Source organism: Oncorhynchus kisutch, linkage group LG21 (assembly GCF_002021735.2).
Source record: "Oncorhynchus kisutch isolate 150728-3 linkage group LG21, Okis_V2, whole genome shotgun sequence".
NCBI lineage: Eukaryota > Metazoa > Chordata > Actinopteri > Salmoniformes > Salmonidae > Oncorhynchus > Oncorhynchus kisutch.
This window is the reverse complement of record NC_034194.2, coordinates 20,694,580-20,716,325: the sequence shown is the minus strand read 5'-3', so window position 1 is coordinate 20,716,325 and position 21,746 is coordinate 20,694,580. Positions and strand designations below refer to the sequence as shown.

Below are 21,746 nucleotides of genomic sequence, written 5' to 3'. Positions count from 1 at the left end.
GTACCTTTTTTTTCTGAGGGTGTAGGCCATAAATCAAAAACTAATGTAGTTGTATTTGGCTACTAGGATTTGGAACCTGTACGCTTTGAAATGATGGGCTAGATCAAAGCGATGTAGGAGGTTGTTTTACAATCCTTTAAATCCCTCTGTTGCAAACAACCGTGTCCGATTTAGGTCCACGCCTTAACATTTTTACTTAACTTGTGACCCCTCTGATCATGACACTCATTATGTTGCGACCACACCGTTGGAATAATGAGGATCGCGCTACAACCCTCATAGCCTGGATGGAAACTGAAGCAGTTAGAGTAGGATGATGACGTTGTCCCTGAGGCTCTGATCTAAGGTCAAGTTTTTCTTTTTCACTCTGATGTTTGAAGGTTAGGATTTGGGGAGAGAAATCTGATCCAAGATCTGTGTCTAAGGGACTACATGGTTCAGTATGTATTTACCCAGCTTTCTCCCTGCCGTCAGAGATCCCATCAAGCATCCTGTTAGTATGGACACACACAAGCAGCGGGCGTTTCTAAGCAGCACTGTAGTGTATATACATTAGACAAGATGGCTGCCTAACAGAAAGGCGTAGTTGCTCAAACGTATTTTAATTCCTGGCCCTGATTCCCATCATCACAAACAGGCTTGGAGACTCAGAATGTTGGTGTAAATTAGAATATTCCTTCCAGCCCTTGTTTCCTATCTAGAATAGGGTAGTACCGGAGGCCCAACGGGCTAAGAGAGGGCTGGTGTTGGCCTTGAGCGGGCAGGCAGAGAGACGGGCAGGGAGACGCAGTGGAGTAGAAGTGTAAGAGTAAACAGTGGCGCTCACTTGCCTGCACCAGAATTAGCACCTCTCCAAAAGATTCTCTGTGCTGTGTAGAAGGTGCCATTTTCTCTGTTTCAGCCTCAGTGTAATGAGGGGAACCATTAGGGTCAGTGTGTGTGTGTTTTCCTCCTTGTAAGGCTTTGGGGGTTGTTGAATGAGATGAGGTCCTCTGTTTATTTTATGCCCCCCCCCCCCGGCATGAGCCTACTTCGAGCTGAAATAACCATGGCATAAGGTTGTCAGGGTCCTGGCGGCCCCTGCGATGTCAGTCACAGCTAGGATGTGTGAGAGAGCAGCCAATGGCTGAGATCCCTGCCCCCTGACCTTGTGCAAGAGGGCCTCTCGCACAGCCAGCTTCCCTTTCCCCTACGCAGGGAGAACCAGGAACACACACGCTCTGCTCACCCCTCCTCTCCCGAGGCTCGCACTCCGCTCCTTCGTGCCCCTCTCTCGCTCTCTCTGTCACCCTTGCAACTCTCCCCTCTTTCACCTCTTGCCCCCCTGTGTCCCACTCCCCCTCTCAACCCTTTCCCATCTGATTCTGAGATAGACAAGGACAGACCCCGACTTCTCAGAAGACTCCAGATGTGTTACTTAACTATTTGGGGAAGAAAATCACATCCTCAAGGAGAAAAATACTCTGTATCCTGTTAGCCCCACCAATTCCCAAAACAACTGGAATTGCCCATGCATTTGCACACTTGGGAAGTTAAACACTGCTCTGGTGACAACCAGAAAGTGGTAGAGTAGTGTATCTGAGGAGTAGTGCAGCACACGGCCCAACCAGCAGGCCTGCTGCAGGATATTCATGTCTCTGTACCATAAAGTCCTCATCTAGCCCTGGTTGATCTGTCAATAACCTAATTACGGAAGGACTTTGTTGGGTTTTGGTTTCAGTACTTGGCCTCCTGGAATACCACACATGATTCACAGTGATGTGCTCACTCGTCACCCTGATTTAAAGACCTGGGCACCGGCCAGCCTGCGCTTCATAAATATACACTCCTCTCTCTGTTTCTCCCTGGAGAGGATACGGAGGAGATTGACTTGGTGGGGTCGGGAGTACGGTGAAAAGTACCTCTGTTTCCTCTTTTCCTCTTCCTCTCTCCCCTTCCTCTTTCTTTATAGTATCACTCCCTGCTCCTGCTGCTGGCTACTTGGTGGGGACATGTCGGTACAGTGAGCACTGCGTGCTGACATCACGCTGGTCGTGACCTACATTTTCCGTTTACATTTGATTAATTTAACAGATGCTCTTATCCAGAGCGACAATTACTGCATTCCTCTTACGATAACTGCGTGAGACAACAACATATCACAACCGTATTTCCTCAATAAAGTAGTTATCAGCAAAGTCAGTGGTAGTAGTAAAACACAAGTGCATTTAGTTATTTAAAAATAAAAATGGATGAGGGGGGTGTTTTCGGAAGATGGGTAGGGACTCCACTGTCCTGACGTTAAAGGAAAGCTTGTTCCCCATTGGGTTGCCAGGACAGAAGAGATTTGACTGGGCTGAGCAGGAGCTGCCCACCAATAGGGGTAGGAGGGCCAAGAGACCAGAGGGGGCCGAACCAAGTTCTCCTGGTGGGGGGTATATGGTTTGAGCATAGACTGAAGGTAGGGGAGGGCATTTTGGTGGTACTGGATCAGGTGTCACCGGCCAAGACTGGGCCAAGTCCGCAAAGAATGAGGGGAGGGGGGCGAGGGAGGTCCTCTCCTCATTATGGTTGTAGGGTAGTCCTGCCCTGTGAGGACAGTTGAGGACAGTGTGGGGGGTGGTGATAGGTACTGGATATGAATAATACAGCCTCTCTGACATCAGACTGTAGATTTAAAGCCACCCCCAGAGACTCTGGGTAACAGGCTGGCTAACAGAAAGACTGGGACACTTTCTCTTCCTCTTTTCTCTATTGTCCTCCCTTCCTTAATCCTTTCCTCTTTCTCATGTCTTCCTCCTTCTCGCTGTTTCTCTCTTCTCCTTCATTTGCACTCTTTTCTCTCTATATTTAGGCCTACTGTATTTTTCTTCCTACCGTCTCTGTCAGGCCTACAGTACAGTAATGACATGTGATGGCAGGTCCGACCTCTCTCTCTCTCTCTCTCTCTCTCCCTCTCTCTCCCGCTCTCTCTCTTGCACTCTCTCTTTCTCGCTCTCTCTCTCTCTCTCTCCCGCTCTCTCTCTCTTTCTCTCTCTCTCTCTCGCTCTCGCTCGCTCTCTCTGTCTCGCTCTCTGTCTCGCTCTCTGTCTCGCTCTCTGTCTGTCAGGCCTACAGTAATGACATGTGATGGCAGGTCCGGCCTCTCTCTTCGATCCAGCTCAGTCTAGTTCTCTGTATCTGTACTCTATTTCACCCTGCTGGCCTCAGGCACCAATCATCATCTCTCAGATCAGCATCTTTCTCTCTGTCCACACCAGGGCCAGTCCAGGGCGTCAGCAGCCTATCATCAGGTCGTTGATCAAGAAGAGAAAAAAAACATTGTCACTTGACAATACACAGATCCACGATCCCCCTCCCTGGCTCCCTCTCCTCATCACTCTCTTTGGCCCTTTTTGTCCTAAGTAGAACCTTACACCAGGTCCAAGAAGAGATTTGGGTCATTGTTGAATGGCTTTTTAAGAGTTGTTGACATGATATATGTATCTACATGGGGTATGGTTTAATTATAAAAGCAGTATGCATTGGTGTCCATGCCAGAATAAACAAGCCGTTTCCCGCTCACTTCCAGTCGTTGGCTTTAGCTGCTGTACAGTAACTGTACAGTTACAGAATGCTGTAGTCATGTGCTGCGTTGAGTCCCCCTAACCCTTTGAGCTGGACTGATGTCATCAGAACACAGTGTATCAACAGCCCACACAGTTCATTATTCTCTGTTGAATAATACCAGCTTCATTATGAGGGGAATAACTTGTATAACAAGCTACTTAGGAGTTATTACTTGGAGTTACTAAGTAATTACATAATGCCTATGTAATGGTTGATGTCAGTAAAATAAGGAAGACTAAAAGTACATGCTACCAATGGCCCCACGTTCAGTCCCCTTGTATTGGAGCTGTTCTTAAGATCTGTGTGTTCTTAAGATCTGTGTGTTCTTAAGATCTGTGTGTGCGTTTGCCCCCTGCAGAGAAAGCGGCTTTGGTGTCACCGGAAGACGAGGTGCAGAAGAGTGACATCTCGTCCAGTAGTCAGGGCATGGTGGAGAAAGAGGCTCTGGGGCCGCTGCTGCTCGAGGTGAGTGAAACAATAAAGCTTGGTGGAATTTGAATTTCAGTGAGAGAGGCAGGAAGTATCCATTGATTGGATAAATCAGTAATGCAGCTTTCTAAAGCACAGGTGCTCTTTTGTGAGAAATAATCATCTTATTGATTAGATAATCATCTTATTGAGAAGATAATCCTCTTATTGGTTGCTCATTAGTAAATACATGGGTAGTTAGATTGCACCTGCTCACAGTAGATTCATACAAAATTAGATAAAGTGTTGTGTATGTTTTTGTGTAAAAGCTCAAATGTAATTTTGAGGGATGACGGCAATTTAGTTAGAATCTCTCTGTCTTCGACATTTTCTCTGTATTGTCCAGAGTGATTCAATGACTGTATGTGTGGTACTCAGGTGATAGTTTCCCAGTGAGGCCCAGTGTCAGTATGCCACATTAGTTCCTGGCCCACTTTCCCTGGGGCTGGGGCTGAGAGAGAGGCTGAGGTCCTCCCCTTCTCCCTTTTTGTGTTCCCCTTCCTCCGGAGGTGTCCGTTTTCACTTCTCTTTTGTCCCTCCCTCTGTTTCGGGCCAGGCTCTGGACGGCTTCTTTTTTGTGGTGAACCGCGAGGGCCGGATGGTGTTTGTGTCGGAGAATGTGACGGGTTACCTAGGCTACACCCAGGAAGAGCTGATTACCTCCAGTGTCTACAGCATCCTCCATGTGGGAGACCACGGCGAGTTTGTCCGCAACTTGCTGCCCAAGAGCCTCGGTGAGGATGACAGGAGAGGTGGATGAGAGAAGAGGGGATGAGATGAGGCAGGAGATGATGGTGAAGGGAGGAGATGAGGGCGAGAGGGTGAAGGGAGGAGAGGAGGGCGAGAGGATGGAGAGAGGGGGGGGGGGGGGTAGGAGAGGTGGAAGAAGATGAGAAGAGAGAGAGAGAAGGGAGGAAAAGAGAGAATGACAAAAGAGAAAGAGGGGTTGATGTCGAGTAGGAGGAAATTACAAGGCGATGAAAGAGATGAGGAAGGAAGGAGAAGAAGAACATGATAACGGGGAGATGTAAGAGAGGAGGGGATCAATCAAATGTATTTTATAAAGCTATTTTTACATCAGCAGTTGTCACAAAGTGCTATCCAGAAACCCAGCCTAAAACCCCACAGAGAAAGCAATGCAGATGTAGAAGCACCCTGGCTAGGAAAAACTCACTAGAAAGGCAGGAACCTAGGGAGAAACCTAGAGAGGAACCAGGCTCTGAGAGGTGGCCAGTCCTCTTCTGGCTGTGCCAGCTGGAGATTATAAGAAAGAGTACATAACCATTAAGGATGGAGAGGAGGTAAGAGAGGAGAGGAACCTTTGCCTCTAGGTACAGTATCATAGCTGTCACAGATCATGTGACAACTAAACTTCAGTTTCAGTTTAAACTCACTAGACCCTCACTACTACTGTCTCGTTTATTCTCTCCTTATCCCCCTCTTCTCTCTCTCTCTACCCCAGATATGCCATCCTGTCTGTTTTCAAACCATTATTATTACATCACACACATTGGTTTTACCTGCCTCTGACTGTCATCCCGTCTCCCTCATCCTTTCTTTTCTTTGTCACACACTCTCCTGTATGTCCTGTGTGGTGGTGTGTGTCCCTGTTCCTAATGATGTGTCTGTCTGCCTACACCGTTACTGATGTTGTCTTTGTGTGTGTGTGTGCGTGTAGTGAACGGGGTGCCGTGGCCCCAGGAGCAGGGTCGGAGGAACAGTAACACATTTAACTGCCGGATGCTAAAGAGGCCTCCTGATGAGGTGGACTCAGAGAACCAGGAGGCACGACAGCAGTACGACATCATGCAGTGTTTTACTGTCTCCCAGCCCAAAGCCATGCCGGAGGAGGGAGATGGTGAGCTCATATACATACAGCTTACTGTACATACACAGATACATACAACTTACTGAACATACACAGATACATACAGCTTACTGTACATACACAGATACATACAGCTTACTGTACATACACAGATACATACAACTTACTGTACATACACAGATACATACAACTTACTGTACATACACAGATACATACAACTTACTGAACATACACAGATACATACAGCTTACTGTACATACACAGATACATGCCAGGTATGCACACAGATGTTTACATTCACACTCATGTCATACACATTCAAAAAGGTGTGTCAGCAGCATGACATCACGCTGGTCTTTACCTTGTCCTAACTAGACCAGAGCCGTATAGGAGAGAAAGAGTTAGACACGGTGACGCCCTGCTTATTACAGCTAACACACACACACACACACACCCATGTTAGAGGCTTAACTCTGACCTCTCCTGACATTTGATCTGTATTGTGCCCAGACCTGCAGAGCTGCCTGATCTGCATAGCCTGCCCGATGCCCCGCCCCCAGCAGCTACCCGCCATCCGCACTGAGTCCTTTATCACCAAACAGGACCCCACAGGTATCAACCCCTGACCTGTCACTTTTTACCTCTCAACTCTACCCTCTCACATAAAAACTCCATACACACACGCACACACTCTCCAATTTGTAGATTAGAGAGCTTTCATGTTGCTCCAGAAGGTGGACTAACTGGAGTGTTACACAATAAACAGGCTTGTTGGTAAACCTACCTAGAGAGGAAAGGCAAGGACTGTGTTTCAGCTCTCACTACTACTGTACATCTGACCTCATAATAGACCACCGTTACTAGTGTGTGTGTGTGCGTGTGTCCAGGGAAGATCATCTCCATAGAGACCAGTGCTCTGCGGGCGACAGGGCGACCGGGCTGGGAGGACCTGGTCAGGAAGTGTATCTACGCCTTCTTCCAGCCGCAAGGCAAAGAACCCTCCCACGCCAAGAAGCTGCTCCACGAGGGTGAGGAGAAGGGGAGTGGGGAGAAAAGGGGAGGATGAGGAAGAGAAGAGAAGGGGAGGAAGAGAGGGGAGAGAAAGGGAGGATGAGGAAGAGAAGGGGGGAGTGGGGAGAGAAAGGGAGGAATAGAAGGGGAGGATGAGGAAGAGAAGGGGAGGATGAGGAAGAGAAGGAGTGGGGAGAGAAGGGGAGTAAGAGAAGGGGGGAGTGGGGAGAGAAGGGGAGGATGAGGACTAGAAGGGGGTGGGAAGAGAAGGGGAGGATGAGGAAGAGAAGGGGAGGATGAGGAAGAGAAGGGGAGGATGAGGAAGAGAAGGGGGGATGAGGAAGAGAAGGGGGTGGAAAAGAGAGCGGAAAGAGAAACGTTATGTACTATTGTTAATAATCAGGCTGTAACAACACAGTACCCCCATATCGTACCATTACAGAAACATCTTTCTTTTATTTCATAAAGAACGCCACACTGATCAGTAGCTCAATTGTTGTTTGTGTGTCTGTGTGTGTGTGTGTCTGTGTGTGTGTGTGTTGCCAGTGATGACCCATGGCACGGCCATCAGTCCTCTTTACCGGTTCAACCTGAGCGATGGGACCCCCCTCAGCGCTCAGACCCGCTGCAAGTTCTGCTGCCCCCCTAACCATGACGTTCAGCCCTTCATCATGGGCATTCACACTATCGACAGGTGACTCGCACACAACCGCACACGCGCGCATGAACACACACACTGGCAAGTCATATGGATCAAGTAGAATATATGTCTTTATTGCCAATCAACAATGGTTGGAATGGTAGGAATTGACCCGATGTAAACAATGTAAACAGAAAATACATTTCCAGAATATTTCTCTCACCCAGCTGATGTTTTGCTCTTGTTTTCCTTTTGTAGGGAACACAACACTGCTAGCTCTCAGGAAAACACTAACTCCAGCCTTCTACTGACCCATAGGAGCCCTGCTCCATCCCACTCCCCTGCCCTCCCCCCGGGCAGCGAGGCCAGCCAAGCCCCAGGCCCCACCTCGGGCCTCCATCTCAACAACGGCAAAAGCTCCAGCACCACCTCCCCCACCACACCCACCAGCCATTCAGCAGGGTACCTGACGCCCACCCGGTTGTGTCCTCAGCAGGTCAACAGCCCCTCGCCCCTGGGAAGCCCCCTTACTGCCACCCCTACCTCATTTATGTCGCCCAGACCCCCCAGGGCCAGTCCGGGGCTGGGCGGCAGCCCGCGTGTCCCAGGGAACCCCTTCTCCCCTTCCACCCCTGGCCTGCACTCTCCGGCACTGTCCCTGGGAGGTGGAGCTGGTGGCGGTGGAAGTGGAATCCTCAGCCGGCACCACTCTGGTGGGGACGGTGGAGCAGGGACCCCCCTGAGTTTCTCTCTGCCCTCCCCTTTACCTCAGAGGCAGGCCAGCACCCCCACCAGCTCCCCAGCACGCCCTCCCCCCGCCAAGCCCCCCGAGGGAGGAGGAGGAGGTGGGGGCGGAGAGGACCTGACTAAAGGAAAATTAGGGGGGAACTCCAAACTCAACCAGCCCCTGGACAACGGTGGCGTGGGGGCGCCTAGGGACCCCAAAAACACATCTACCAAACCCACCTCCACCCCTCAGTGCCCGGCCTCCCACAGCACGCTGACGGAGCGCCACAAGATCCTCCACCGCCTCCTGCAGGACAGCAGCCCGGCTGAGGGCAGCAACGGCAAGGAGTCTGAAATCAAGAAGGAGCCTCCTGCCAGCCCTGCCACCGCCAACCCCAACGGACCCCCCAGCACCCCTCAGGACCACCAGCTGCTGCGCTTCCTCCTGGACACGGATGAGAAGGACCTGGGCGACCTGCCCCCTCCGGCCGCTCTCAGCCTGCAGACGGTCCGGGTCAAGACTGAGAAGAGGGCCAGCGGGGACACGACGCCCTGCGCTGCAGCCTGCGCCAGCCCCAAGCCCAAACCGAGCCCTGCAGACAGCAGGCCGTCCAGAGACCTGGTACTGTCTGCAGCCCTACTCCTCCCGCCTGCAGTCTACAGCTCACACCTCATACACAGTCCCTGCAGTATCCAGATGCAGCAAGATCACGTCCCAGACATGCAGACCTCTCAGACACTTTAAGTTTGGGGTTATAGTTAAGGTTAGGTTTTAGGGTAAGGGCTGGGAGTTAGGATTATAGGGACTTCTAGGACTTCTGTTGCTGGGGTGGTCACAGTGGCTGGCTGGCTGAGTGGATGCTGCTGCGGCCTTCTAAAGGGAGCATGTGATTCGCTGCTGTATTTGTTCTACTTACGTTGAGCCCATAGTAACTCACCCTTAGGCAGGAGCTAGTTGTGTTAATTTGTGGCCCCTTCTCTTCAACTTTGTCTCTCTCCAGCACAGAGCTACCAGCAGCAGCCTTGGAAGTTCTTTGACCTTTACTCTCTTTCCCTCTCTCCCTCAGTTCCCCAGTGGATCTGCTGACCTGGACCCTCTCAGCCAGCTGCTGCCCACCCTCAGGGGCCCTGCAGGGGCCAAGCAGGGCAGCGAGGAGCAGGGTGGTCCCCAGACCCAAGCCCTGTCGTACCATAGCCAAACCCAACCTCAACCACGGCTCCATTCACCTCCACAGCCCCAGACACAGCCTTGGCTCCAATCACCTCTTCAAACCAAACCTCAGAACCATCTCCAGCTTCAGTCCCCTACCCAGCTTCAGTCCCCTACCCAGCTTCAGTCCCCTACCCAGCTTCAGTCCCCTACCCAGCTTCAGTCCCCTACCCAGCTTCAGTCCCCTACCCAGCTTCCGTCACCCACCCAGCTTCCATCCCCTACTCAGCTTCAGTCCCCTACCCAGCTTCAGTCACCTACCCAGCTTCAGTCCCCTACCCAGCTTCAGTCCCCTACCTTACTCCAGCCCAGTGGGGCCAACATTGTCAAGGCCGTGACCGTGAAGAGGGAGCCTCCTGGAAGACCAAGCCGAGGTATGGCAGGAATAAAAGGGGGTCAGGAGTAGAGGTCGACCGATTATGAATATTCAACGCTGATACTGATTATAGGAGGACCAAAAAAAGCCGATACTGATTAATCTGCCGATTTTTTTATTTTATTTTTTGTAATAATGACAATTACAACAATACGGAATGAACACTTACAGTGGGGCAAAAAAGTATTTAGTCAGCCACCAATTGTGCAAGTTCTCCGACTTAAAAAGATGAGGCCTGTAATTTTCATCATATGTACACTTCAACTATGACAGACAAAATGAGAGGGAAAATCCAGAAAATCACATTGTAGGATTTTTTATGAATTTATTTGCAAATTATGGTTGAAAATAAGTATTTGGTCAATAACAAAAGTTTATCTCAATACTTTGTTATATACCCTTTGTTGGCAATGACAGAGGTCAAACATTTTCTGTAAGTCTTCACAAAGTTTTCACACACTTGCCGGTATTTTGGCCCATTCCTCCATGCAGATCTCCTCTAGAGCAGTGCTGTTTTGGGGCTGTTGCTGGGCAACACGGACTTTCAACTCCCTCCAAAGATTTTCTATGGGGTTTAGATCTGGAGACTGGCTAGGCCACTCCAGGACCTTGAAATGCTTCTTACGAAGCCACTCCTTCATTGCCCGGGCGGTGTGTTTGGGATCATTGTCATGCTGAAAGACCCAGCCACGTTTCATCTTCAATGCCCTTGCTGATGGAAGGAGGTTTTCACTCAAAATCTCACGATACATGGCCCCATTCATTCTTTCCTTTACACGGATCAGTCGTCCTGGTCCCTTTGCAGAAAGAAAGCCCCAAAGCATGATGTTTCCACCCCCATGCTTCACAGTAGGTATGGTGTTCTTTGGATGCAACTCAGCATACTTTGTCCTCCAAACACGACGAGTTGAGTTTTTACCAAAAAGTTATATTTTGGTTTCATCTGACCATATGACATTCTCCCAATCTTCTTCTGGATCATCCAAATGCTCTCTAGCAAACTTCAGACGGGCCTGGACATGTACTGGCTTAAGCAGGGGGACACGTTTGGCACTGCAGGATTTGAGTCCCTGGCGGCGTAGTGTGTTACGGATGGTAGGCTTTGTTACTTTGGTCCCAGCTCTCTGCAGGTCATTCACTAGGTCCCCCCGTGTGGTTCTGGGATTGTTGCTCACCGTTCTTGTGATAATTTTGACCCCACGGGGTGAGATCTTGCGTGAAGCCCCAGATCGAGGGAGATTATCAGTGGTCTTGTATGTCTTCCATTTCCTAATAATTGCTCCCATAGTTGATTTCTTCAAACCAAGCTGCTTACCTATTGCAGATTCAGTCTTCCCAGCCTGGTGCAGGTCTACAATTTTGTTTCTGGTGTCCTTTGACAGCTCTTTGGTCTTGGCCATAGTGGAGTTTGGAGTGTGACTGTTTGAGGTTGTGGACAGGTGTCTTTTATACTGATAACAAGTTCAAACAGGTGCCATTAATACAGGTAACGAGTGGAGGACAGAGGAGCCTCTTAAAGAACAAGTTACAGGACTGTGAGAGCCAGATATCTTGCTTGTTTGTAGGAGAGCAAATACTTATTTTCCACCATAATTTGCAAATTAATTAATTACAAATCCTACAATGTGATTTTCTGGATTTTTGTCTTCTCATTTTGTCTGTCATAGTTGAAGTGTACCTATGATGAAAATTACAGGCCTCTCTCATCTTTTTAAGTGGGAGAACTTGCACAATTGGTGGCTGACTAAATACTTTTTTGCCCCACTGTATTTTAACTTAATATAATACATCAATAAAAATCAATTTAGCCTCAAATAATTAATGAAACATGCTCAATTTGGTTTAAATAATGCAAAAACAAAGTGTTGGAGAAGTAAAAGTGCAATATGTGCCATGTAAAAAAGCTAACGTTTGAGTTCTTGCTCAGAACATATGAAAGTTGGTGGTTCCTTTTAACATGAGACTTCTATATTCCAAGGTAGAGGTTTTAGGTTGTAGTTAATATAGTATTTATAGGACATTTCACATCGGTTACACCAGCCATTAGGCTTGAAGTCATAAACAGCACTGTGCTTGCAAAGAGCTGCTGGCAAAACGCACGAAAGTGCTGTTTGAATGAATGCTTATGAGCCTGTTGCTGCCTACCATCACTCAGTCAGACTGCTCTATCAAATCATAGACTTAATTATAACATAACACACAGAAATACGAGCCTTTGGTCATTAATATGGTCGAATCCGGAAACTATCATTTTCGAAAACAAAACGTTTATTATTTCAGTGAAATACGGAACAGTTCAGTATTTTATCTCACGGGTGGCATCCTTAAGGCTAAATATTCTTGTTACATTGCACAACCTTCAATGTTATGTCATAATTACGTTAAATTCTGGCAAATTAGTTCGCAATGAGCCAGGCTGCCCAAACTGTTGCATATACCCTGACTCTGTGTGCAATGAACTCAAGAAAAGTGACACAATTTCACCTGGTTAATTAATATTGCCTGCTAACCTGGATTTCTTTTAGCTAAATATGCAGGTTTAAAAATATATACTTCTGTGTATTGATTTTAAGAAAGGCATTGGTGTTTATGGTTAGGGACAGACGTCCAACGATTGTACTTTTTTCATAAATGCGCTTTTATTAAATCATCCCCCAGCGTTGCATTGATTATATGCTACGCGGCACACGCTATATAAACTAGTAATATCATCAACCATGTGTAGTTAACTAGTGATTATGATTGATTGATTGTTTTTTATAAGATAAGTTTAATGCTAGCTAGCAACTTACCTTGGCTTCTACTGCATTCGCGTAACAGGCAGTCTCCTTGTGGAGTGCAATGAGAGGCAGGTGGTTATAGCGTTGGACAAGTTAACTGTAAGGTTGCAAGACTGAATCCCCCGAGCTGACAAGGTGAAAATCTGTCATTCTGCCCCTGAACAAGGCAGTTAACCCACCGTTCCTAGGCCGTCATTGAAAATAAGAATGTGTTCTTGACTGACTTGCCTAGTTAAATAAAGGTATAAAAAAAACTGCAAAATCGGTGCCAAAAAATTCAGATTTTCGATTGTTATGAAAACTTGAAATCGGTCCTAATTAATCGGCCATTCCGATTAATCGGTCGACCTCTAGTCAGGAGTGAGGGGTCACGATAAAGGGTCAGAGGGCAAGAGGCCCCTGACTCCACACCCCGCTGTATGCTGCCTGTTTTCATTTTTAGTGTGGCCCCCCAGGAAATTACTTGTCCTGACCGTGTGTCTGTTTGTGACTGCAGGGCTCACTGATGGCTCCAGCCTGCAGAACCAGTCACACTTTGACTTCTGCAGCCCCAGCCAGAGACCGGGACAAGGGGAACTCTTCCAGACACCCAAAGGCAGCAGCCCCTTTAAAGAGCCTGGACTAATGAACTCATTCGGCTCCAACACCGGTATGAACCAGAATATGCTCATATCAAATATCTGGAATTACATAATTACTACATAATAAAATGGAATCTATGGGTTAGTTGTTTGTTTCTTGGTGGTTCATTAAGAGTGTGTGTGCTGTCCTCCAGCGTTGTCTAAGATAGAGACAGATTCTCAGCAGTTCCAGACCCTGGCCCTGACTGAGACTCTGTCCTTTGATGGAGGCGTGGGAAACCCTGTGCAAGCCTCTCTGGCGTCCCCTCAGGAGTGAGTATAGTACTTCTATGTAGAAGAAACACACAGACACATTCTTTGCTCACATTCCAATGCACAGGCACACAGAAACAAACCTTGCCCATCTTTATATTGCATCGACACACTCCCATGTTCCGGACTCCCCCTGTGTGTGGAGCAGGCAGTGTGTCCCGTGCCCACTGGATGAGCTGCTGTGCCCCCCCACCACCCCCGAGGGACGTAACGACGAGAAGGCCCTCCTGGACCAGCTGGTGTCCTTCCTGAGTGGCACAGATGAGAGCGAGTTGGCTGAGCTGGACCGAGCCCTGGGCATCGACAAGCTGGTGAAGGTACCAGAGGAGGAGAATGATAGTAGATTGCATTTGTCTTTTTTAAGTGTTGCGATTGTTACCTATATACGGAAGAGGACAGGCACTGTCATACTCTACTACACTACGGAGGTGAATGAGCGTTAAATATAGAGAGTTAATTGAAATTCCTGTCCAAAGCACCCCAGAATAGTTTCTTTCCATCAGTATAGTAGTGCAATCATCGACGCATGCTTGATGTAATGATTTGTTTGTTCCTGGGGTGTTTGTTGGACTGTAATTAACCCAGTATTGACCCTGACCATTCCTCTCCCCAGGGCGGCTGCTTCGACCCCGTACCTCAACGGTTCCCCTCCCAGCCTCCTGCCACCACCCCCATCTCCATGGACCCCAAGCTGCCCGGCTACCCCTCTCAGTTCAACCCTGGCCCCCCTGCCCAGTTCCCTCCAGAGATAGCAGGGGTGCAGAGTATGGGGGGCTTCGGTGCACCCAGGGGGGCCTTCCCTGGTGGCATGATGCTGAGGCCTGGCATGGGCAGAGCTGCTGGCATGACCAACCAGCTCCGGCTGCCTCCCAACCAGCTGAGGTTACAGCTGCAACAGAGGCTGCAGGGCCCACAGCAGGTGGGATGGGCTGGGCAGGGCAAAGCGGGTACATCAGGGGTTGCAGACTTTTGTTCCAACACAGCCCTAACAAACTAGATTAAGCTACATAAGACCAGGTGTGTGCACTCTCTGAGCAGTAAATGGATCCGTTAACCTCTCTGGGATATGTGGGACGCTAGCGTCCCACCTGGCCAAAAGCCAGGGAAAATGCAGAGCGCCAAATTCAAATAAATTACTATAAAATCAAACTTTCATTAAATCACACATGCAAGATAGCAAATTAAAGCTACACTTGTTATGAATCAAATCAAATCAAATGTTATTTGTCACATACACATGGTTAGCAGATGTTAATGCGAGTGTAGCGAAATGCTTGTGCTTCTAGTTCCGACAATGCAGTAATAACGAACAAGTAATCTAACTAACAATTCCAAAAAAACTACTGTCTTATACACAGTGTAAGGGGATAAGGAATATGTACATAAGGATATATGAATGAGTGATGGTACAAAGCAGCATAGGCAAGATACAGTAGATGATATCGAGTACAGTATAACATATGAGATGAGTATGTAAACAAAGTGGCATAGTTAAAGTGGCTAGTGATATATTTACATAATTTCCCATCAATTCCCATTATTAAAGTGGCTGGAGTTGAGTCAGTGTCATTGACAGTGCGTTGGCAGCAGCCACTCAATGTTAGTGGTGGCTGTTTAACAGTCTGATGGCCTTGAGATAGAAGCTGTTTTTCAGTCTCTCGGTCCCAGCTTTGATGTACTGACCTCGCCTTCTGGATGACAGCGGGGTGAACAGGCAGTGGCTCGGGTGGTTGATGTCCTTGATGATCTTTATGGCCTTCCTGTAGCATCGGGTGGTGTAGGTGTCCTGGAGGGCAGGTAGTTTGCCCCCGGTGATGCGTTGTGCAGACCTCACTACCCTCTGGATAGCCTTACGGTTGAGGGCGGTGCAGTTGCCATACCAGGCGGTGATACACCCCGCCAGGATGCTCTCGATTGTGCATCTGTAGAAGTTTGTGAGTGCTTTTGGTGACAAGCCGAATTTCTTCAGCCTCCTGAGGTTGAAGAGGCGCTGCTGCGCCTTCTTCACGATGCTGTCTGTGTGAGTGGACCAATTCAGTTTGTCTGTGATGTGTATGCCAAGGAATTTAAAACTTGCTACCCTCTCCACTACTGTTCCATCGATGTGGATAGGGGGGTGTTCCCTCTGCTGTTTCCTGAAGTCCACAATCATCTCCTTAGTTTTGTTGACGTTGAGTGTGAGGTTATTTTCCTGACACCACACTCCGAGGGCCCTCACCTCCTCCCTGTAGGCCGTCTCGTCGTTGTTGGTAATCAAGCCTACCACTGTTGTGTCGTCCGCAAACTTGATGATTGAGTTGGAGGCGTGCGTGGCCACGCAGTCGTGGGTAAACAGGGAGTACAGGAGAGGGCTCAGAACGCACCCTTGTGGGGCCCCAGTGTTGAGGATCAGAGGGGTGGAGATGTTGTTGCCTACCCTCACCACCTGGGGGGCGGCCCGTCAGGAAGTCCAGTACCCAGTTGCACAGGGCGGGGTCGAGACCCAGGGTCTCGAGCTTGATGACGAGCTTGGAGGGTACTATGGTGTTGAATGCCGAGCTGTAGTCGATGAACAACATTCTCACATAGGTATTCCTCTTGTCCAGATGGGTTAGGGCAGTGTGCAGTGTGGTTGAGATTGCATCGTCTGTGGACCTATTTGGGCGGTAAGCAAATTGGAGTGGGTCTAGGGTGTCAGGTAGGGTGGAGGTGATATGGTCCTTGACTAGTCTCTAAGCACTTCATGATGACGGATGTGAGTGCTACGGGGCGGTAGTCGTTTAGCTCAGTTACCTTAGCTTTCTTGGGAACAGGAACAATGGTGGCCCTCTTGAAGCATGTGGGAACAGCAGACTGGTATAGGGATTGATTGAATATGTCCGTAAACACACCGGCCAGCTGGTCTGCGCATGCTCTGAGGGCGCGGCTGGGGATGCCGTCTGGGCTTGCAGCCTTGCGAGGGTTAACACGTTTAAATGTCTTACTCACCTCGGCTGCAGTGAAGGAGAGACCGCATGTTTTCGTTGCAGGCCGTGTCAGTGGCACAGTATTGTCCTCAAAGCGGGCAAAAAAGTTATTTAGTCTGCCTGGGAGCAAGACATCCTGGTCCGTGACTGGGCTGGATTTCTTCCTATAGTCCGTGATTGACTGTAGACCCTGCCACATGCCTCTTGTGTCTGAGCCGTTGAATTGAGATTCTACTTTGTCTCTGTACTGGCGCTTAGCTTGTTTGATAGCCTTGCGGAGGGAATAGCTGCACTGTTTGTATTCGGTCATGTTACCAGACACCTTGCCCTGATTAAAAGCAGTGGTTCGCGCTTTCAGTTTCACACGAATGCTGCCATCAATCCACGGTTTCTGGTTAGGGAATGTTTTAATCGTTGCTATGGGAACGACATCTTCAACGCACGTTCTAATGAACTCGCACACCGAATCAGTGTATTCGTCAATGTTGTTATCTGACGCAATACGAAACATCTCCCAGTCCACGTGATGGAAGCAGTCTTGGAGTGTGGAGTCAGCTTGGTCGGACCAGCGTTGGACAGACCTCAGCGTGGGAGCCTCTTGTTTTAGTTTCTGTCTGTAGGCAGGGATCAACAAAATGGAGTCGTGGTCAGCTTTTCCGAAAGGGGGGCGGGGCAGGGCCTTATATGCGTCGCGGAAGTTAGAGTAACAATGATCCAAGGTCTTTCCACCCCTGGTTGTGCAATCGATATGCTGATAAAATTTAGGGAGTCTTGTTTTCAGATTAGCCTTGTTAAAATCCCCAGCTACAATGAATGCAGCCTCCGGATAAATTGTTTCCAGTTTGCAGAGAGTTAAATAAAGTTCGTTCAGAGCCATCGATGTGTCTGCTTGGGGGGGGATATATACGGCTGTGATTATAATCGAAAATAATTCTCTTGGCAGATAATGCGGTCTACATTTGATTGTGAGGAATTCTAAATCAGGTGAACAGAAGGATTTGAGTTCCTGTATGTTTCATTCATCACACCATGTCACGTTGGCCATAAGGCATACGCCCCCACCCCTCTTCTTACCAGAAAGATGTTTGTTTCTGTCGGCGCGATGCGTGGAGAAACCCGTTGGCTGCACCACTTCGGATAGCGTCTCTCCGGTGAGCCACGTTTCCGTGAAGCAAAGAACATTACAGTCTCTGATGTCCCTCTGGAATGCTACCCTTGCTCGGATTTCATCAACCTTGTTGTCAAGAGACTGGACATTGGCAAGAAGAATGCTAGGGAGTGGTGCACGGTGTGCCCGTCTCCGGAGTCTGACCAGAAGACCGCCTCGTTTCCCTCTCTTTCGGAGTCGTTTTTTTGGGTCGCTGCATAGGATCCGCTCCGTTGTACTGTTTGTAAGGCAGAACACAGGATCCGCGTCGCGAAAAACATATTCTTGGTCGTACTGATGGTGAGTTGACGCTGATCTTATATTCAGTAGTTCTTCTCGACTGTATGTAATGAAACCTAAGATGACCTGGGGTACTAATGTAAGAAATAACACGTAAAAAAACAAAAAACTGCATAGTTTCCTAGGAACGCGAAGCGAGGCGGCCATCTCTGTCGGCGCCGGAAGTACGCCAGCAAACATGTCAGATTTCAAAAAGGCTTTTCGGTCGAAAGCAAATGATGCTATTATCTGAGGATAGCACCTCCCTAAACAAAGAGAGAAAAGCATATTTCAACCCTGCAGGCGCGACACAAAATGCAGAAATAAAAATATAATTCATGCCTTACCTTTGACGAGCTTCTTTTGTTGGCACTCCAATATGTCCCATAAACATCACAAATGGTCCTTTTGTTCGATTAATTCCGTCGATATATATCCAAAATGTCAATTTATTTGGCGCTTTTGATCCAGAAAAACACTGGTTCAAACTTGCGCAATGTGACTACAAAATATCTCAAAAGTTTCCTGTAAACTTTGACAAAACATTTCAAACTACTTTTGTAATACAACTTTAGGTATTTTTTTACGTAAATAATCGATAAAATTGAAGACTGGATGATCTGTGTTCAATACAGGAGGAAAACAAACTGTAGCATGCTTTCTGGTCACGCACCTCTATCTAACAGTACACTTCAAGTGATCCTCGTTCAAGATGGCCGTACTTCTTCATTACACAAAGGAAAAACCTCAACCAATTTCTAAAGACTGTTGACATCCAGTGGAAGTGATATAAACTACAAGATTGTCCCTTACAAATCTGGATTCCCAATGAAAACCATTGAAAAGAGAGTGACCTCAAAAAATAAATAATCTGAATGGTTTGTCCTTGGGGTTACACCTGCTAAATAAGTTCTGTTATACTCACAGACATGATTCAAACAGCTTTAGAAACTACAGAGTGTTTTCTATCCAAATCTACTAATGATATGCATATCTTATCTTCTGGGGATGAGTAGCTGGCAGTTGAATTTGGGCATGCATCTGGACGTGAAAATACTGCCCCCTGTCACCAAGAAGTTAAATGCCAACAGACACTGCTGCTCAAGAGGACCACGATTACCTACCCAGGCTGATTACCTACCCAGGCTGGCCCACTCCCCTGGTCCACTTTTCTAATATGGACGTAGTTGATTCCCTTCTCTCCTCTACACAGGAGGGGGTGAGCTTTAACAGGCCTTGTTGATGTTAATGAAGCCTGTGTCACGCAGCATTGCCTTTTAATCCCAGTCAGAGCCCGTGCTCGTTAAACACTGGCTCAGCAATAGTAAATCTCAGGCAGCCCTGCATTGTATTAATGTGCCATTGTGTTGTGTGGCTAAGCAGAGCTAGCTATCTTGGTGAAATGGGTAGTCATGTGAGGTGGCCTCCTACGACCCATTATGGTACAGAAGAACAAACAGGGGAACTAAAGGGCTGCTACAAGCCCCTCTATGGTAGGGGAGTACTGAACCTCTCTCTCACCATCATTTATGCTGAGAGAGAGAGGATTATTCTGACTTTAGTGATTATTCTGCTAGATGATCAGGTTGGTTTCAAAGACCTCATGGCAAAGTAAAGGATATTAAGAATATTGTTCTCATAACTGGTCTTCTCACACTTCTCTTTATCAAATATTAGGTTCCCTTTTCCCTCTCAACCACTTCTCTTCTCTCTATCTGCTCTCACTCACTCCCTCCTCTCTCGTCTCTCTATCATTTCAACTCTGAGTCCGCTCCCTCCCTCCTCTCCTCTATCAGTCCTGTGACTCACTCCCCCTCGCTCTCTCTCTCTCCCAGCTGCAGAACAGGCTGGCTGCCATGAGCCCGTTCCCAGGGGAAGCTCACGTTGCCATGGGGATGCGTCAGGGAGGGCAGCAGCCTCAGATGCCCTCTCAGGTGAGTGTTTTTGGGGATCTCACAATCATATGCTCCCTTCTCTCTTGTTCTCGTTGTTTACTCTTCCTCTATTTCTGTATTGCGGCATGGTGTGTATTGAGGAAGTCCTGAGCATTGTAGCTAGTTATACTGAATTATTAGTATGAAAACTAAGTGCCCTATTCTGTTCTCCATCCGCTAATCCCTCTCCCTCTCTCTGAATAAAGTTCCTTCCAGTCTATTTCAGATGATTTAGTTAATTTGGGAAACTGAGGGCTGTTTGGTAGATAAAAAGTCCCCTATTTTCTCTCTGTCCCTGCAGCCTCCTCTGAACGCCCAGATGCTGGCCCAGAGGCAGCGGGAGCTCTACAGCTTCCAGCACCGCCAGAGACAACTCCTGCAGCAGAAGGTCATGTTGATGAGGCAGGGCATGGGGGGTGGTGGGCCTATGGGAGCCACCAGGGGACAAAAAGGACCCCAGCCACAGCAACAACAGTTTGGCTACCCTCCAGGCTACAGCCCCATTCCAGGGAACCCACCCAGCTCCCCCAGCCTATTCAACCCCATGGGAGGGACCCAGGACCCTAAGTTGTCAGGCCAGGGCCCTATGGGCAGCCAGGCAACTATGATGGGGGGGATGCAGGGACAGTTTGGGGGGGCGGTGAACTCGGCGGTGCAGCCTGTGCTCTTCCAGCAGTTTGGAGGACCAGGTGAGTGACTAGGCTACATGGGAATCCACCATAACCACTGTCTATAACATCTGAAATTGTCAGTACAATGTGCTGTTAATATCAATATCAAAATAGCATATAATGTGCTGAGATTGTCCATATCAAAATAGCATATAATGTGCTGAGATTGTCAATATCAAAATAGCATATAATGTGCTGAGATTGTCAATATCAAAATAGCATATAATGTGCTGAGATTGTCAATATCAAAATAGCATATAATGTGCTGAGATTGTCAATATCAAAATAGCATATAATGTGCTGAGATTGTCAATATCAAAGTAGCATATAATGTGCTGAGATTGTCCATATCAAAGTAGCATATAATGTGCTGAGATTGTCAATATCAAAATAGCATATAATGTGCTGAGATTGTCAATATCAAAAAGTAGTGTGCAGACAGGTTCAATAGAAAATGGAATAAAGTGCTGCTGACAAATATCAATATCAAAATGGTCTAGACTCTAGAATGTTCTAACAGCATCTCTTTGTCCTTCTCCTCAAAGGTATGGTCCAGCAAGGAGACCCCTCGTTCCCTCCAGAGCTCAGCCCCACCAGTCCCCTGCTGTCCCCTCAGAACTCCACCACCCAGAGTCCTCTGCTCCAGCAGGCCCAGCCTCCTCCTGGGTACCAGTCACCTGACATGAAGAGTTGGCAGCAAGCTGGCATGGGCGGAAACAGGTGAGGTGGCCAGAGCCATGCCTGTGTAAATTGCATAGTCTGTTATTGTTATTTACATAGAAAGTACATGGTCAGATGATTAATACATCATTTTTACATAATTGCTTGTTTGTTTCTTAGAGGATTATTTCAAACAATCACTTATGTAACATTATACCAGATGTGTTTAATTATTTGAAGTGAAGATGGTACCAAAATGTATCGACTGCTTCTATATCATTTCCTAGTAATTGTAATGACCAGATATAGCAACTGAAAGAAGAGTGTACATTAAGCCACTGGTATCATGAATGTGTGTTCTGTCTGTGTCAGCTTGTTCAGCCAGTCTGGTCAGACGACGCCCCAGGCCTTTGGGCAACAGGGGGTCTACAACAACATGAGTATCACTGTGTCAATGGCAGGAGGCTCAGGGGCGGTGGGCTCGCTACCTTCCATTGGACCACCTGTTGGCATGGGCAACAGTAACCTTGGTGACATCAACTCCATGTGTAACGATCAGGTGAGGGTGCCACACCTGATGTCAGCCGCTT

The 21,746-nt window shown here is 47.9% G+C and overlaps 1 protein-coding gene across 4 annotated transcripts in view; it reads left to right on the top strand.

The window, feature by feature from the left end:
- Positions 1-21,746, top strand: part of LOC109866207 (nuclear receptor coactivator 1) — a 95,590-nt gene that overhangs the window by 66,932 nt on the left and 6,912 nt on the right. For all 4 annotated transcript variants that reach the window (XM_031800216.1, XM_031800214.1, XM_031800213.1 and 1 more), the window contains 16 exons: positions 3,947-4,053; positions 4,613-4,790; positions 5,735-5,914; positions 6,395-6,496; positions 6,772-6,912; positions 7,442-7,589; positions 7,794-8,883; positions 9,329-9,845; positions 13,124-13,276; positions 13,403-13,520; positions 13,669-13,837; positions 14,134-14,439; positions 19,727-19,825; positions 20,127-20,514; positions 21,042-21,216; positions 21,529-21,715. In XM_031800216.1, coding sequence (XP_031656076.1) covers positions 3,947-4,053; positions 4,613-4,790; positions 5,735-5,914; positions 6,395-6,496; positions 6,772-6,912; positions 7,442-7,589; positions 7,794-8,883; positions 9,329-9,845; positions 13,124-13,276; positions 13,403-13,520; positions 13,669-13,837; positions 14,134-14,439; positions 19,727-19,825; positions 20,127-20,514; positions 21,042-21,216; positions 21,529-21,715 — 4,058 coding nt within the window. The remainder of the gene's footprint in view (positions 1-3,946; positions 4,054-4,612; positions 4,791-5,734; positions 5,915-6,394; positions 6,497-6,771; positions 6,913-7,441; positions 7,590-7,793; positions 8,884-9,328; positions 9,846-13,123; positions 13,277-13,402; positions 13,521-13,668; positions 13,838-14,133; positions 14,440-19,726; positions 19,826-20,126; positions 20,515-21,041; positions 21,217-21,528; positions 21,716-21,746) is intronic.